This window comes from Juglans regia, chromosome 1, assembly GCF_001411555.2.
Source record: "Juglans regia cultivar Chandler chromosome 1, Walnut 2.0, whole genome shotgun sequence".
In the NCBI taxonomy this organism is placed as follows: domain Eukaryota; kingdom Viridiplantae; phylum Streptophyta; class Magnoliopsida; order Fagales; family Juglandaceae; genus Juglans; species Juglans regia.
In genome coordinates this window covers 6,346,885-6,363,288 of record NC_049901.1, presented here as the reverse complement: position 1 = coordinate 6,363,288, position 16,404 = coordinate 6,346,885, and the positions used below count along the sequence as shown (strand labels likewise).

The following is a 16,404-nucleotide window of genomic DNA, read 5'->3' as shown; positions in this document are numbered from 1 at the left end:
TCAATTTGGGCAGATGTGCATATTCCATATTTTGGGGGGCTTGCTTGGCAAATATGTTTTTTTCTTCTTTTCTCGAACAAAGTTTTTTTTTTTAGATTTTCTTAAACAAAAAATTGGTTTCACACTCTTCCGAGTCCTATATAATATGATCAAAATCTAGGATTAGGTTTCATTTGTTTTCATAAATAATTATATCTCATCTTATTTAATTATTATAAATTTTTCAAACTCAAATATAAGAAACAATTCAATTTTTTCAAATCTCAAAATAAAAATAATATTATAATAATATGTATTCAATTTTCTACTCTCATCTCATCTCATCTCATCTCATTTCATCCGTATAAACAAACGAGGAGTCTCGCATTAGAATTTAACTTTTATGCAATGAGTTAGTAATGTGTGTTGTTATGTAAATGAATAGAGATAAACTATTATGAATAAAAAATGAGCAATACTAGATACTAAATGTATAAGTTCCACGTATACTCTTTATAAAAAATGAGATTTACTATTAAAAAATAATTTTTTTTATATAAATCTTATATTTATCCACTTTTTGTAAAGAGAGTGTACAATTTACACTCTTTAAAACTACAAATATCATTTCTCATAACAAATAGGTGGATCTTGTCCCTTTTAATGAAAAATTTGGCTTATATCCAATTAAGATTTTTCTGAGGGCATCATATTTAAAAATGGAATGAAAAATAAATCTACCTCTAATAATATTTTTATTAGATATAAATTCTAACTCTTTTTTTTATTAGCATTGGGTGTTCGAGAACAACGTCCTGACTAATTTTGAGAATTTACAGACTCTCGACAATAGCTTAATCTAATCCATTCTTCAGTACCAAATACTGAATTACGAGTCTACAACCCTCATTTGCTCTTTCTAATTTGTCTTTAATTTTGTGGCAAACTTAGCATGTGGTACTTTTAGTTGAATATATCGTCAATACACCCCATATGCTAAATAATAATAATAATAATAATAAATCAAATCAAATTTATAAGATAGAGAATATCAGAGAGAAAAATACATCTAAATCTACTAATAAGTTAAAACCTTATCCAAGATTGATCTCAATGATGCTGCTTTTCTTTCATCTTAGGTGGTACTGATTCAAAGACATTCTTGTACTTTTCTTTCAATCTTAAACACTTTCTATATATTTTCTGTATTATCACTGTTTATATTTTCTGTTATATTATGGCATAATGCAAGAAATTTTGTAGAATACACAGAAACTCTCAAACTTCTCACCGTAAAAGTATTGAATTCGCTGTCTATGAAATAGTTGGAATGCTTCTTACATGTACTTTTTGAGATAAATATTGAAACTTGAGTTTCTGGGATTGAAATCGAAGACGCCAGAAATGCTTGCAAACTCATACACCATGAGTATGGAAATCCACTGCAGGCACATGGGTTTCCATTATATTTCTGTATTATGTATGGAAATCCACTGTTGCCATCTATTTCTGTAGCACAAGGCCAGATTTTTCAAGGAATCTTTGGAGGGATGCTTTTACTTTTTACTGCGAATACCAGCTGCAAAATAAGGTTTGGAAATATACAGAATATACCTTTTCCTTTTAGCTTATAGTTAAGCATTTCCCCTACATGATCGGTTCTATAATTTTATGCCCAGTATTTCAGTTTCATGCCTTGGTCAACAGAGATGATGTTCTTGATGGTGGGACAAGAGATTTTGTGTATGCAATCGGCAAAGCAAGTAACTTCTTGGCTTTGCTTACATAAGCCCTCTGGGTGAAGTTGTTGTAGTCATTTGCTTCAATCTCGTCCAATATTTGGCGGTACAATAACAAGGACGCCCATACCTGCAATATCCAAGAACATTATGCGTTCATATCGGACTTGGTAGCTAAGAAATAAACTAACAGGCAAAGATATATCCAACAACAATTCAAAGTTTTTTCAATCACATGGAAAAATTTCCTTTCCAGTGTATCTTTCATGTGACAAACGATGGAGGGCAAGATACTTTAATAAAAGGAGAAAAAAATAAAAAGAGTCAGATTTCCAGATGAAAAAAGATATTTCAAGGACTGGCCTACAAGGCTGTGGAGATGGAGAACATTTTTTTTTTTGAAACTCAGGATTTGGATTCGTAAAGCAGTATGCCTATATTACATACATTGATATTTATGAAAAATTATTGCGGTGGCAACTTTTTTTTTTTTTAAGGTTTTTAAAAAACCTAATGGGTAATCCATGGCATGAATTTTCATATTGATAGAAAGATTGTTTACCGGCCATCTACTAGCTGCACTCAGTTCTGTCACCCCTTTCTCTGCCTCATCAAAGAACATCCTTGCCCTCTTTATTTGATTCTTCATGAAGTTTCTCCATTTGTCTGTCACCTTTCCAGCAAATATGTCTTCATCTGAAAGCCCTGCCTGAGTAAGCTCATCCTGTGGTAGATAAACCCTACCTCTTCTAGCACTGGATAGAGAAAAATTCATGAGAAGTGGATAATAAAGAGATGAGTCAAGGTCGTACTATAGATACAATTATTTCCATCAAGAGGCATTTACTAAGGCACTGAGCTTTTAGTTGAGGTTCGATTTTATTCCCAAAGGAATAAAGCAGTGGTTGTACCCAAATAGGGAGGAAAAAAATAAAAAAATAATGCTTGATGTTGTAAGAATTTCCTTAAGAATGGCTGTCATGAAATTCCAAGTTCACTTTAATCAACAAAGCTTCTCTGGGAACCTATGGATCATAAGCATTATATTAAACAGAACTGGGATGTAGAATCACTTAGAATGTTCAACACTAGATGTAAGGAACCTCAAAGTCCAGACTGGACTTGGCTGGCTGGTTGAACAGAAAGAACCAGCTTTGATGAAACAAATTTTGGACAATCCAGTTTTGAAAACAACCTAGCTGCATACAAATACTTGAACGTATATCCCTGACCAGGTTGATTGTACCACATTTTCACGTCTTTGGAGTCGGTTATGGTAACTTATAACTGGATAGCCCAATCAGCCAAGAAAAACCTCCCAGGCTTGGGCATTTTTGTTGTACTAATATTACCAATAAGACTGAATAATTATGGCTAATCCTGTCTAAAGCTCTGCACTTACTCTTCTCCAACATCCCTTAGTATGTTTGTAAGCTGATTTGCAATCCCCAATGCCAAGGCAGCATTATATACACCCTCTGTTGTTGCTTGCGAATCAGGTGCAATGCCCATAACTGGAACACTCATCAATCCAACTGTCCCAGCAACATAATAACAATAGAGATAGAGTTCATCAAAATTTTTGTATCTTGACTTCCTTAGGTCCATTCTCATTCCTTCAATCATATCCTTGAATGGCTGCAGTAATAACGGTCACACGATTGGGTTAGAAGTTGTCTAATAATCAAAGCAAGAAGCTTTTGAAAAAGATGCTACAACTTTGATCAAGGGTATTGCCAGTTAAATGGAAGTCTTCATTTAAACCTCAAATGAGATTTGGAATAGTAAGCCTACAAAGACGTACGGTGTTCTGATATTCCTTTTCCCTTTGTTGGTGGAGACATGCCATCCCTTTTCTTTGTTCTTTTTCTTTTTTGGCAAGTACCGTGCTGACCCTATCTCTCAGTTCAGACCTAATGTGTTGATGAATTTTCATTGTTGCACCATATTCAGTTTATTTTCAAGTTCTGTTTAATAATCTTAGTAGCTTAAAAGTACAACCTAGAGCTATTATATTAATAAGATAGGATAAAATAGTGTGAAGATTTTTAGTGTTGTAGTCACATATTTCAAGGATTTCTCAAGAGTACCGTCTAACCTGGATATCAACAGGGAATTTGGTGACTGTATCTGATAAAGCAGCATCAAGCATGTCAAATGGACGGCCTCGAAAAAGATCTTCCAACCGTGACTCCCACCTATCCAAAGCTGTTGGAGTTATATGCGAAGCATTTGGCCCATCGACAAGCTCATCTGTCCTCCTACACCACACTGTATGTGCAACATCATAAGGGAAATATATCAACTCAACTCAAGACTTAATTTCAAACCAACTGGGGATTATAAGAACTAAAAGATGAAATAATTTAGCTTTTATCAGATTGAAGTCACGTACATGGAAATTGCTCAGAGACACATGGACTATAGCAGAAATAGAGAAGGAAAACAGACTGTTCACCTATCTGTTATTAGATTTATACACGTACATTCACCTATCTAGTATTTTGGTGGCGGTTGTAGTTGTAGCGGTCTTGGACACTAGGATGTATCTCTTTTTCTTGCTGCATTTTTTTACCGTTCAATAAATTTTCAATAAAGGTGAAAGCCTAAGTTAGCCCACATAAATTAAAAGACTAATCTTGCTTCCAGATACCACTAAGATAAAAACAATCCTCACTGCAGTAGCTGGGCGGTTCCTTGGTGAGAGTAAATCAGTTACTGTTGCCTTTATAGTTTCGTTTTTCCATCTGAAAAGTTTTGCCACTGGACCTGTTTGTGTGCATTTATTGGATTTCATTCTCCCTATAATAGGGTGATAAAAGATATGAAGATTAGAAAGTCACATTTTGGAGAACAACTATGGAAATCTTAAAGACCTTACGTCCTTAAATGATCTTTTGGGTTTGTACCAAAATGGCCTACTTTTTTTCTGCTCAACTAACTACTAATACACACAGTGAAGAGAACCAAGGCCTTCTTCCAAGCAAGGCTCTACTTAATGATTATTGTCATCTCATACATTTTTTTTTTATAAGTATTGTCATCTCATACATATTCTTAGAAAAGCAAGAAGCATATTCCAAAATGCTAATGAAAAGGTACCTAACTTCCTTTGATAGGGAAAGAAGCCATAAATCATAGAATTTTAAAGCCATAAAAGTTATTCCAATGACAAGAGTTTTAAAGCATGAAGTAAGAAATACTGGGACGGGTCAATGAGAATGATTGTATTTGCTTTGACAAATATAACATTTGACCCAAGAAAAGACAGAGACAAGTATTACATTTAAAAATTCATGAGGTTGTTACACGTTTGATAATTATAAGTTCCCCTGCCCTAGCACGCTTGTGAATAAAGAAAAGAGAACTAATCACCACGTTACACGGGCTGAGGAATATTATAAGTTTCTCCCCAAGGCAAGAACCTCTTACTTCTAAGTATTAGCAGAAGCTCTGCAACTTCAAAAATTAGAAGCTCAGTAATTTTAACAACTGCCTTTCTTTGCTTGCTATGCTGTGATATAATTCTTGCATACCCACCAGAATTTACTATTATAGACATTGCCCTTTTAACTTATTAATTCCTAATGGAGGAGCCAGAAAAAAGTTGTATTGGAGGGAGAAAAGGGGAAGAAAGATGTGATCTGATAAAAGGCCATAGTCACTCACCATATATTGCCCAGATAGCCCTTCGCCTTTCAGGGGTCATTAGCAGAGTACCTGAAAGTGAAAAGGCAAAAGCAAGAAAGAATTGAATTCCGAAGTACAGAAGATACAGCATTCAAATCTCAAGTAAAAAATGCAAGCAATAATTATAGGATAAATAAGAGGACGCTAACCCAAGTAGAATGTCTTTGCATACTCTGCGCAAACTTCTCCACAACGATCATAAGCTTCGCTTAACAAGCTCAGTGTCCCAGGAAGAACGATATCCGGCTTTACATCAAGATCACCACTAGACCTCAACTGCTTTTTAACCAGAGCTGCCTGCTTTAGCACCACATCGTAAACCTTCTGCTCCGATGACACGGCCAATTCTCCCGCAGGGTTTGCTACCATGCTTGATAGTACAGGGAAGTTGCTTCCACTGTCTAAGCCTGAGCCACCAACGCCCGAAAACTTCAAATCTGTACTAACAGAGCAAGAATTCCATTTCTCTTTCCTACCTTTCTTCGCTCTAATTGATCCCCAATATCGGGATATAGAGATTGATGGATCTAAAAGCCGGTTTCCATCTCTGACCGAATTGAAGAACCCAACGGAGTTGGATACCTCTATGCTTGGGGTGACAATCCATAATAATGCTACAGACATTATTGAACTCGAGATCGTAGCAACCCAAATATACTGAGATATTCTTGTCCTTCTCGTCTTCCTATGTCTCCAACCTTGATTTAACCTAAAGATATCCTTTGAAAGCAACGCGGTTCAACTTCCAGGGTAGGATTAAAATATTGCCCACAAACAAAGGAAACCAAATTTTCCAGTCGAAACCAAACCACCCAACCCAAGAATGGAACTTCAGTTGGTGAAAAGCCAAGGAAGCTCAGTCCAAACTCTCTGTGATTGAAGCAAAACAAACATGGTTAAATAAACAAATAGACACACAGCCAATGCTTCAAGAACATCAAATTATCAGAAAACCAAAAACCAGCCATTCGCACCAGCAAGAACTCACAAAATGGGATCTTTAACAAGAAAATATTTCAGAAGTAATGCAACGAAAAGTAAGGTCGGGTAATTGCTCAACGTTTTCTCCGTCTAAGTGACTCAAATGGGTTGGGTTCCCCTTTTCACTCAGTTTACCATAACAAAATCTCTCTATGAAATTCATTGCAGCTTTTTACTTTACAAAATCTGAAACAAAAACGTCAATAGAAACATACGTATGTAGAAATCCAATGAAAGAAGAAGCCTATCTGTTGGATACTGTTGCTCTAAAGCAACTCAAAAGAGCTTCCAGTTTAATTAATACCAAGTTCAAGGCATCAATATCAACGTCGTGGGAACAGAAAATTACAACCACGAGCAAAAACCTTGCCAAACAGTCTGGCCACGGTTCCAGTCTCTACTATAGCAATGTTTTTGTCTCTAGTACCCTCCTGTTAATGAAGGTGTCTTTTTCCTTATTGTCATGCAAACTTCTCTCTCTTATTTAAGCTCTTGTTTAATAGCCTTTTTTTGGGATCGGGATTGGTTTTTTCGTTTATCTTAATTTGCCTTTACGGTCTTTTCGTTTATAATAACCTTTTTGTCTGTGGATTAAGACCAGTGCTGCTGGGCAAGCACGATGTCAATCCGATTTACAACCCGCCCGCTTCTTAGTAATAGGATAAGAAAAATAAAGTATAAATACATATAACATTACTCTACGAATAATTGGATTAAAATCTTAATACAATTTTGCAACTTTCATTTTTTTCCTGAGCCACAAAAGCATTTAAACACTGAAAATCAAAGAAAGGACAGTTTTTTTAGAAAAAAAAAGGTATGAAGAAAAAGGGTACATATATAAAATTAGTCTCGGTAAGATTCCAATTCGGATCCCAGGAAATTCTGAAGAGATCCGAAAAGAAAGAGCAGCGTTTGAAAATATGAGGAGTTCGGAAGAGGATGACACGTAAGAAGAAGCACCCAATCAGTGGAAGATAACGTTATCAAATACGTGCTAACTTTGCCACTGTTAAAGAAGATGGGGTGGGGGGGTGGTGGTGGTGGTGGGGCCCCGGCGAGTGCGAGAGAGTGTGGAAGTCACTGCCAAGTGCTAGGTTGGCAGTGTGTGTGGGATGTAACGGATTGTTTTGGGGACAAACAATAGAGGTGTGACCACCGTAATGACGCCTCCTCCGTCCCCTCCTACATCTCTCTTTCTCTCTCTTCTTTGTCCCTGTGCTTGACGTAGAAAGAGTGTGTGGGAAAAGACCACATTGTTGTTGGTCGTGCCCTTGTGGGGCTGTGGAGTCCACACGTTCGGCCACTGGTGTTTGTGGGCCGGTCATTCGACACGTATCCCTTGTGTTGACCTAACTCTGCTGCTGTCTTTCTTTCTTTTTTCTTTATTTTATTTTCTCTCTTTGGTTAATTTGGATTGGGTGGTCGTGCCATTGCTCTGCATGCTGGACGTACGTTCTGAAGCTGACCATAAATCCCCCACCTCCCCCTAAAAAGTGCTTTGCACCACTCGACGTGGCTCGTTTCAGGATGCACCATGTGGACAAAGACATACCTTTAAGAAAAATATTATTTTCAAGTCCGTCTATCTTATAAATATTTGCATTACCTAATCTATTTATAAAATATATTTTAAAATTTAAATCTTCCAAAACTAAATCTTATCAATTATAATAAGAATGTTTTGTTTTACAAACCGATTTAATAATAGAATAATTCTTAAAATTGTAAAAAAAAAAAACTCTTAAAAGCAAGGCTGCGTGCTATTATTAGCAAGTTATTTTTTTCATAAAATTTGCTTATTTTTAGTTAAGAGAAATATCTCATCTACAAAAATCTAAAAAAATAAATTTCATAAATTGATATAAGAAGATCGATATTTTAAATTGAAAGATATTAAATATACTTAAGAAAAACTTATAAAAAATTTATTTTCTACGTATCAATTATTGATAAACTGAAAATCATGATAGAATTAACAAAATAAGTAATATAAATAAAATTGTAAGTACATATAACATTACCTTTTAAATTATAAGATTTGTTATACTGTAAAATAGATATGACATAAGTCACAAAAGGCATTAAATTATATCAATTTATTATTGTCTAAGACTTTTGAAAAATTAATTTAGTGGATGAACAATATGTACCTCTAAAGGTGATTTGGAACAGCCTAGCAACCTTTCTTATAAGGCCTCGTTTGTTTTCGCAGATAAGATGAAATAAATTGATATTAAAGTTAAAAAGTTGAATAAAATATTATTATAAAATATTTTTTAATATTATTTTTATTTTAAAATTTGAAAAAATTAAATTATTTATTTTATTTTGTATTGGAAGTTATGAAAGTTGTAATGATGAGATGAGATGAGATGTGTTCTGAAAACAAACGAGGCCTAATTTCATAATTTTCTAGATCTCTTTCTTGAATAAGAGAATTTAGAGATGTAATCGGTTCGGTTCAGTTCGATCTGGGAGTTAAGGATCGAAAATTGCGATCCACTATTTTTCTAGATTGGACCGGACTGATTACACCTACGGACTGGACTGGACCGTTAGCTATTGATCCGGTCGGTCTGCCAGTCCGATTTGATCCATATGAGATAGTAACATTTTTTTCCCTCTTTTCTTTTTTTGATAGATAAATTAATATAAATTAATTAGTTAAATTAGTAAAATCAAAATCAAATAGGCTCTTTAACGTAGATTATATAATTAATTCATTTAAAAAATAATTAATTATAATTATAAGAAAATTATATAATTAATTTATACAATTATTATATAAAATAATATGTTATACCCCTATGACATATTAATATAGTTAATATTAATTGTGAAAAATATTAACTATATTAATATTGTAAGTGTAATAATTAATTGTGAATATATTAATTGTACATGTTATTAATTATTAATATATTAATAATAGTTAATATATTATTAATATTAATATATTAATTGTGAAAATATATTGTACATATATCAATACTTTGACATTAAAAGGCTACGTTTGGAGGTTTGGATTGTGTTTGATTATTGAATCAAATTTAATTTATCTCAAATTAATCATTAATAGAATTTATGTCTTTTTAATTTCTTATAAAAAAGTTAATTCATTTTATATAATTAATTTATATAATTATTATATAAAATAGGAATTCGGATCCGAACCGACCATTCGGTGGGCCGAAAAATCTTCACTCCTACCGAAATTTATGCCTTTTGGCGGTGGAAGGGACAGCACCAGCTATATATTGTCCCTTAATTTGTATGTTTTTACGTATATAATAATTGTTTTTCATAAATCTAACACTTTATCATTATTTATAATATAACATCACAGATTCACAGTTTTGTATCATTTTTAATACTTTGAATTGAATATAAAAAGATATTGAATAATATCACAAATAAAAATTAGGAGTTCTTGCGATTTTATTTTAAGAAACTTTAATTTGGGTGCCAGAAATTTTTATAATTTAGAAAAGTTTTCTTTTGTTTCGCCCCATTGCACCATTTGGTGCGGAATTTGGAACGATTTCTAAGAGCATTCTCATTGGATAAGCTAAAAGCTAAATCCAATGAGAATTTAGCTATTAGGTAGATAAATTGCTCACATTGAATTAGCTACAGTAATATCCAAACTAATTTCTAAATTTGGAAGACACTATTCATTCATCAAATCATTTTTATATTATTTCTTTCTCTTTCCTTTTAATATTAATTATTTCTCTCTCCATTTTAAATGACAATTGAAAAAATATAATTAGAATACAATTACAAATTAATATATAATATTATAAATAATAAAATATGAAAAAATAAAATAAATTCATAATTAAAAAAATTAAAAAATTTTCAAAATTATTAATTACTCATTACTATATAATGAATAAATAGATAATTCAATTTGGAGATTTGATGTGAATAGTCAAAATTAAATTCATCTTATATTATTTTATTGTCATATAATGAAAAAATGGCTATTCCAATATAGAGATTTATATAAATGGAATAGCTAAAAGTTAAATTCATCTTACATTCATAAAAAATGTACTTTAATTTAGCTATTCCAATGAGAGTGCTCTAAGAAACTATAGTTTTTTTTGTACTGTTTTCCAAACAAATAATAATAACAATTAAAACATTTGTGAATAATATTAGTCAACCCATCTTATCCTCGTACTGAATTCATGGTACATGCAGAATGTTCGGTCTTGTTAGAAATCCCGCCGCACAAAAGAATTTGAAAACAATGATGCATGGTATGGTTGGGCCTGAAATCCGGATTCGCAATTTCAGGACCGGCCTCCTCAGTCCCTAAGGGGGAATATCGACGGAATAATTTTATGGGTCACGCAATCTTTTAAAAAATAATAAAATTTATAATTAAAAAATTAATTTTTTTTATGTGAATATTATATTTACTTATTTTTTTAATAAAATTATACAATATTTACGCATTTCACGACTATAAATATTATTTCTCATATCCAATGCGCAATTCCATTATTTGATCTTTGCTTCTCCAATCTTGGCCTATCTTGTATTTCTGTTTAGAGCATTAGTAGTGGCTTATGCATCTTTATATTTATTTTCATATTTGCATAATATCTCTTCAAATTAGTCTGCATTGAATTATGTATCTTTAAAAATTTGCATAATTATGAACAATATTTTTCAAATTTGAAGAAATACTGTTCACTCTCCAAATATTATTTTACTGTTTTTTCTCTCTCTACCCTTTCTCTCTGTCAATAGCAACGCAAACAAAGATACAATCTTAAGGTATACAAATCTCGTACACTCTCTTTAAAAATAATAAAATCTATTATTAAAAAATTAAATTTTTATATAAATTTTATATTTATTCACATTTTTGAAAGAGAATGTGTGGAAATATCAATAACACGTCATCTCATTTCCTCCCTAACACTTTGCCTTTTACCTCTGTAATTGCAGAATGACAAAAAAAAAAAAAAAAAAACCACGTTTAGCCAGATTCCCAGAAGGAAGAAAGGTGACATGCATGAACCAGCTTAATTGCCTAGAACTCAACAAGGAGTTTCCAACATTGAACACTGCGATGAGACCAATGTAAGGTGGTGTCGTGGAGATCATGGTAGCTTAATTTCCATGCATGCATATTCTTTCTTATCGAGTGGCACAAGACAGAAAGAAGAAAAGATTGATACCAGTACTTCCGTGTGAGAAGTAGTTTTATATTGGCTTTGCTTTTTAACAAGGAATCTCCTCCTGCTTGTAATTCTTTTCTTTTCTTTTCCTTCTTCTTCTCTTCTTCTTCCAGCAATGCACCCTTCTTTGTATGTCCACTTCCAATAATCTAATAAAAGTTAGAATCCCAAACGTTGAGGAAACCGAAAGCAAGCTCTCATAATGGACATGTCAGCAAGGCATCAAAACTTGTAACCTTTATCACTCTATAAAATGCAAAACTTCTGAGTTCTAACCATTAAGCAGACCAAACCTGTGTTGTTTTAAACACATTCATAACCTTAGTTTGTCTTCTGAACTAGACTTCTGTTCGAAATTGCTTCTGCTGCAACCTTAAAGAGCTCTGAGTCCCTAGCCGATAACATGCCAGATGCCTTGAGGCAGAGTCGGTACCATATGAAGAAGTGCTTTGCTAAGTACCTAGAAAAGGGAAGAAGGATAATGAAACTTGACCATTTAATGGTTGAAATGGAGCAGGTGATCGATGACAAAGAGGAAAGAACTCAGGTCCTGGAGGGCGTGATTGGCTACATATTGTGTACCACACAGGTGCTTATTTTCATTTCATATTTACAAGTTCTTTGCTTAACATTTTGAGACCAAAATGATAGCTTTGTTGATATTACTAGCTAATCCATGCAATTGAGATATGCAGGAAGCTGCTGTTATACCACCGCATGTTGCTTTTGCCATAAGACCAAATCCTGGATTTTGGGAATTTGTCAAAGTCAGCTCTGATGATTTATCGGTTGATGCCATCACTGCTACAGACTACTTGAAGTTCAAAGAAATGGTATATGATGAAAAATGGTATGCCTTTTCTCTTCATCTAGATCTAATTTTTTTGTTTCTTGTAAGAGCCAACTGAATTCCATGTTTCCAAAATACTCTAAAACAAGTTGACATAGATTTACTCTGCTCTTCATCATATAATAAAACTTTCAAAACTTTGGGATATGTTTTACAAAACCAAATGTAATAAGGAGTGGAAAACGACCCATCAAAAAGGGTAAGAAAACCAACTAGTTCATCGACCACACTACTGTTATTAACTCCCAGCTTGTAGCTTAAAGGTTGGGTAATAACATTGTTTTATATTGCAGGGCAAAGGATGAAAATGCTTTGGAAGTAGATTTCGCAGCTTTCGACTACCCTCTTCCTCACTTAACCCTATCTTCTTCAATTGGAAATGGACTCAATTTTGTTGCAAAGTTCATGACTTCAAAGCTTAGTGGAAAACTGGAGAATGCACAACCTCTCGTTGACTATTTGCTAACGCTCAATCACCAAGGAGAAGTATATATAGAAAATATTCGATTCCTTTAAGATAAAATGTTGGAAGAATGCTTATGGCTCTGAATGCTTATGGTGATTTTAAATAATTTGCAGAAACTTATGATAAATGACAACCTTAATACTGCATCAAAGCTTCAGATGGCCCTCATAGTAGCCGAATTGCTTGTCTCAACACTTCCCAAAGACACTCCATATAATAATTTTGAGCTAAGGTGATCTATTTAATACTAAATTCTGTTAGCAGACACTGAAAAAAGGGTATCTGATAATTAAATTCCTTCACAGGTTTAAGGAGTGGGGCTTCGAGAAAGGATGGGGAGATACTGCACAAAGAGTACAAGAGACAATCAAAGCAGTCTCAGAAGTTCTCCAAGCACCCGATCCAGTGCATATGGAGAGTTTATTGAGCAGACTTCCTACAATATTCAATGTTGTAATTTTCTCCCCTCACGGCTACTTTGGCCAATCAGATGTCCTAGGCTTGCCGGATACTGGCGGGCAGGTACAAGGTTTTGATTTGGAATTAAAGAAAACTAGTCTACAAGTAGTAATCAACACTCTAGAGCAAGCTAACTTTTTCCTCATCTACTACTTTAAACAGGTAGTTTACATTCTAGATCAAGTGAAAGCTCTAGAAGAAGAATTGCTCCTCAGAGTCAAGCAGCAGGGGCTAGATCATGTGAAGCCTCAAATTCTTGTGGTGAGTTTTCATAAACAGCAAGGAACAAATTCCAAACAAAGGAAATTTAGTCTGGAAGTTTTATATGATCATCTGATTAATGATGACAGGTCACACGACTTATACCCGATGCACGTGGAACTAAGTGCAACCAAGAACTGGAAGCAATCATTGGAACCAAGCACTCAAACATCCTCCGTGTGCCTTTTCAGACTGAAAACGGGATCCTCCGCCGCTGGGTTTCTCGTTTTGAAATTTATCCCTATCTTGAGAAGTTCACTCAGGCATGTATTCCATCTCTCTTTGAATCCATGATTTTAAACTTGCAACAGTAGCTACTTTTTTATTTATTTATTATTATCAATTATTTGGTCTCTTTTTTGTATATCAATAGGATGCTACAACCAAGATCCTCGACTTCATGGAAGGGTACCCAGATCTTATCATTGGAAATTACACTGATGGGAATTTAGTGGCATCTCTCATGGCTAGTAAACTTGGGATAACTCAGGTGTCTTTTCCTCTTCATTTTTGCAGCTATGGAGTTTCTCTTTTTGTATTTAGTACTAATCTACTTTGTTTGAAAACCAGGGAACTATTGCCCATGCTTTGGAGAAGACTAAATATGAAAACTCAGACATCAAATGGAAGGAATTAGACACTAAGTATCACTTCTCATGCCAATTCACTGCTGATACAATTGCAATGAATGCAACAGATTTCATCATAGCTAGCACATTCCAAGAGATTGCAGGAAGGTTAGAGAATTACCCACATTCAATAGAACTTGAAGCTATAAACATGATTGTCAAATGGCTGAAATTTGTTTAGCTTGAGCATGAGTTTTTAGTAACCTTTGATACCAATTTTTTTTTTTCAAAATTCGTTAGTAAAAATCAATAGGTTTCATATAAATGTGGTTGCACTTCTTGCAGCAAAGACAGACCAGGACAATATGAAAGCCATGCTGCATTTACGCTTCCAGGACTTTGTAGAGTTGTTTCAGGCATCAACGTATTTGATCCCAAATTCAACATTGCTGCACCAGGGGCCGATCAATCTGTCTATTTCCCTTACACAGAGAATCAAAGGAGATTCACATCATTTCACCCTGCCATTGAAGAACTACTGTACAGTAAAGAGGACAACAATGAACACATGTGAGTGTTGAAGTTGCAAAGCATGCATGAATTTTTATACTGCTAATGTGGATCATAAATTTGTCTAAATGACGTAAAATTTTATCTGAACTTTATTTGGAGACAGTGGATATCTAGCGGACAGGAACAAACCTATCATCTTCTCGATGGCAAGGCTCGATGTTGTGAAGAACATAACTGGATTAACCGAGTGGTATGGGAACAACAAGAGGCTGAGAGATTTGGTTAACCTTGTTGTGGTTGGGGGCTTCATTGATCCTTCAAAATCAAAGGATAGAGAAGAGATATCTGAAATAAAAAAGATGCACACAATTATAGAAAAATACGATCTTAAGGGTCAGATAAGATGGATTGCGGCGCAAAGCGATAGGCAACGCAACAGCGAACTCTACCGCTGTATTGCTGACACAAAGGGAGCTTTTGTGCAGCCTGCTTTGTATGAAGCATTTGGCCTGACGGTCATCGAAGCAATGAACTGTGGACTTCCCACCTTTGCTACCAATCAAGGAGGTCCTGCAGAAATCATCGTTGATGGGGTCTCAGGTTTCCACATTGATCCCAACAATGGCGATGAGTCAAGCAACAAAATTGCTGAGTTCTTCGAGAAGTGCAAGGTGGATGCAACATACTGGAGCAAGTTTTCAGCTGCAGGTTTGCAGCGTATAAATGAATGGTAATTACATAAACGATTTATCTTAGCAATTATTCTCATTAATTAGTAATGACTATTCCTTGCATCCACCAGCTGAATTATGCATATGACCTTTAAATCCTATAATTCTTCTCTCTTTACAGCTATACCTGGAAGATATATGCAAACAAGGTGTTGAACATGGCGAATATTTACAGCTTCTGGAGACAGTTGAACAAGGATCAGAAAAAGGCAAAGCAAAGATACGTACAAATGTTCTATAATCTCTTATTCAGGAATTTGGTACGTTATATTATATTTCTAACGCTTTTTATTGCTTAACAACTTATATGTGATGAGTCATGTCCAGATCTGGTTCCTGTTTCTCACCTCGATGGCCTTCATTTTTACAGGCAAAGAATGTACCCATCCCAAGTGATGATGAAGCTTCGCCACCAGAACCAAAGCCAAATACCAAACCAGCAGTAACACCATCAAAAGGGCATGTTACAAAAGAAAACAAAAAACCGAAATTATGATTAATGAATATATATATAGCAACTGATATATATATTTTCATTTATGCAGCATCAAACGGGCAGAGACCCGACTGCAAAGGTAAAGGCTAACTCCAAGTACTACTCATTTTATGGATTCTCAGGCGTATAGCCATGCAACAATCCAGTACTTGAACCATCTATTTTTCCAACTTTTCAGGATGCTTGGAGCTTAAAGTGTCAAACAACAGAGGCAGCTTGCTTAATTCGATTGCATTCTCAGCCTTCCCTCTCAAGTCTTCCCAAAGTTCCAGTACTTTTTTGTTTTGTTTTTCCCCATCTTTATAAATAAAAGCTATTAATATTGTGTAAGGATTAATAAAGGGAGATTTGGTTTGACTGATGATGTGTTGACCAGTTCTGCTGTGACCTGTAAGCGAGTCTTTTTATACTCTATAATTAACGAGAAGCATTATGAGCTTTTATTTATTTGTTTCTCTAGCTTTATATA

The 16,404-nt window shown here is 34.3% G+C and overlaps 2 protein-coding genes across 3 annotated transcripts; one reads left to right on the top strand and one right to left on the bottom strand.

The window, feature by feature from the left end:
- Nucleotides 1-1,384: 1,384 nt before the first annotated feature.
- LOC108988182 (phytoene synthase 2, chloroplastic) lies at nucleotides 1,385-6,861 on the bottom strand. Of its 2 annotated transcripts, none has more exons than XM_018961330.2 (7): nucleotides 6,605-6,861; nucleotides 5,558-6,278; nucleotides 5,388-5,438; nucleotides 3,817-3,989; nucleotides 3,121-3,356; nucleotides 2,281-2,473; nucleotides 1,385-1,848 (listed from the first exon to the last, which is right to left on the bottom strand). In XM_018961330.2, exons 2-7 carry the CDS (start codon nucleotides 6,030-6,032, stop codon nucleotides 1,669-1,671), a joined length of 1,308 nt encoding a protein of 435 aa, XP_018816875.1. In that variant the 5' UTR covers nucleotides 6,033-6,278; nucleotides 6,605-6,861; the 3' UTR covers nucleotides 1,385-1,668. The 2 variants fall into 2 exon arrangements, with proteins under 2 accessions (XP_018816875.1, XP_035548768.1); XM_035692875.1 differs by lacking the exon at nucleotides 6,605-6,861 and adding an exon at nucleotides 6,383-6,562.
- Nucleotides 6,862-11,882: 5,021 nt separating this feature from the next.
- LOC108988247 (sucrose synthase 6-like) lies at nucleotides 11,883-16,404 on the top strand. The gene is made up of 15 exons (XM_018961455.2): nucleotides 11,883-12,179; nucleotides 12,286-12,440; nucleotides 12,734-12,926; nucleotides 13,020-13,138; nucleotides 13,212-13,428; nucleotides 13,528-13,626; nucleotides 13,716-13,889; nucleotides 14,000-14,116; nucleotides 14,197-14,363; nucleotides 14,541-14,765; nucleotides 14,872-15,438; nucleotides 15,561-15,699; nucleotides 15,810-15,898; nucleotides 15,985-16,014; nucleotides 16,114-16,404. The coding sequence occupies exons 1-15, from the start codon at nucleotides 11,994-11,996 to the stop codon at nucleotides 16,127-16,129; spliced, it is 2,493 nt and encodes an 830-aa protein (XP_018817000.1). The 5' UTR covers nucleotides 11,883-11,993; the 3' UTR covers nucleotides 16,130-16,404.

Coding starts and splice junctions, on each gene's coding strand:
- LOC108988182 (XM_018961330.2), bottom strand. CDS start 6,032: ATGTCTGTAGCATTATTATGGATTGTCACCCCAAGCATAGAGGTATCC. Junction 5,439..5,557: donor TGCAAAGACATTCTACTTGG/GTTAGCGTCCTC, acceptor TTTCACTTTCAG/GTACTCTGCTAATGACCCCT. Junction 3,357..3,816: donor AATTCCCTGTTGATATCCAG/GTTAGACGGTAC, acceptor TTATTACTGCAG/CCATTCAAGGATATGATTGA.
- LOC108988247 (XM_018961455.2), top strand. CDS start 11,994: ATGCCAGATGCCTTGAGGCAGAGTCGGTACCATATGAAGAAGTGCTTT. Junction 15,439..15,560: donor TTGCAGCGTATAAATGAATG/GTAATTACATAA, acceptor CTCTCTTTACAG/CTATACCTGGAAGATATATG. Junction 15,700..15,809: donor ATCTCTTATTCAGGAATTTG/GTACGTTATATT, acceptor TCATTTTTACAG/GCAAAGAATGTACCCATCCC.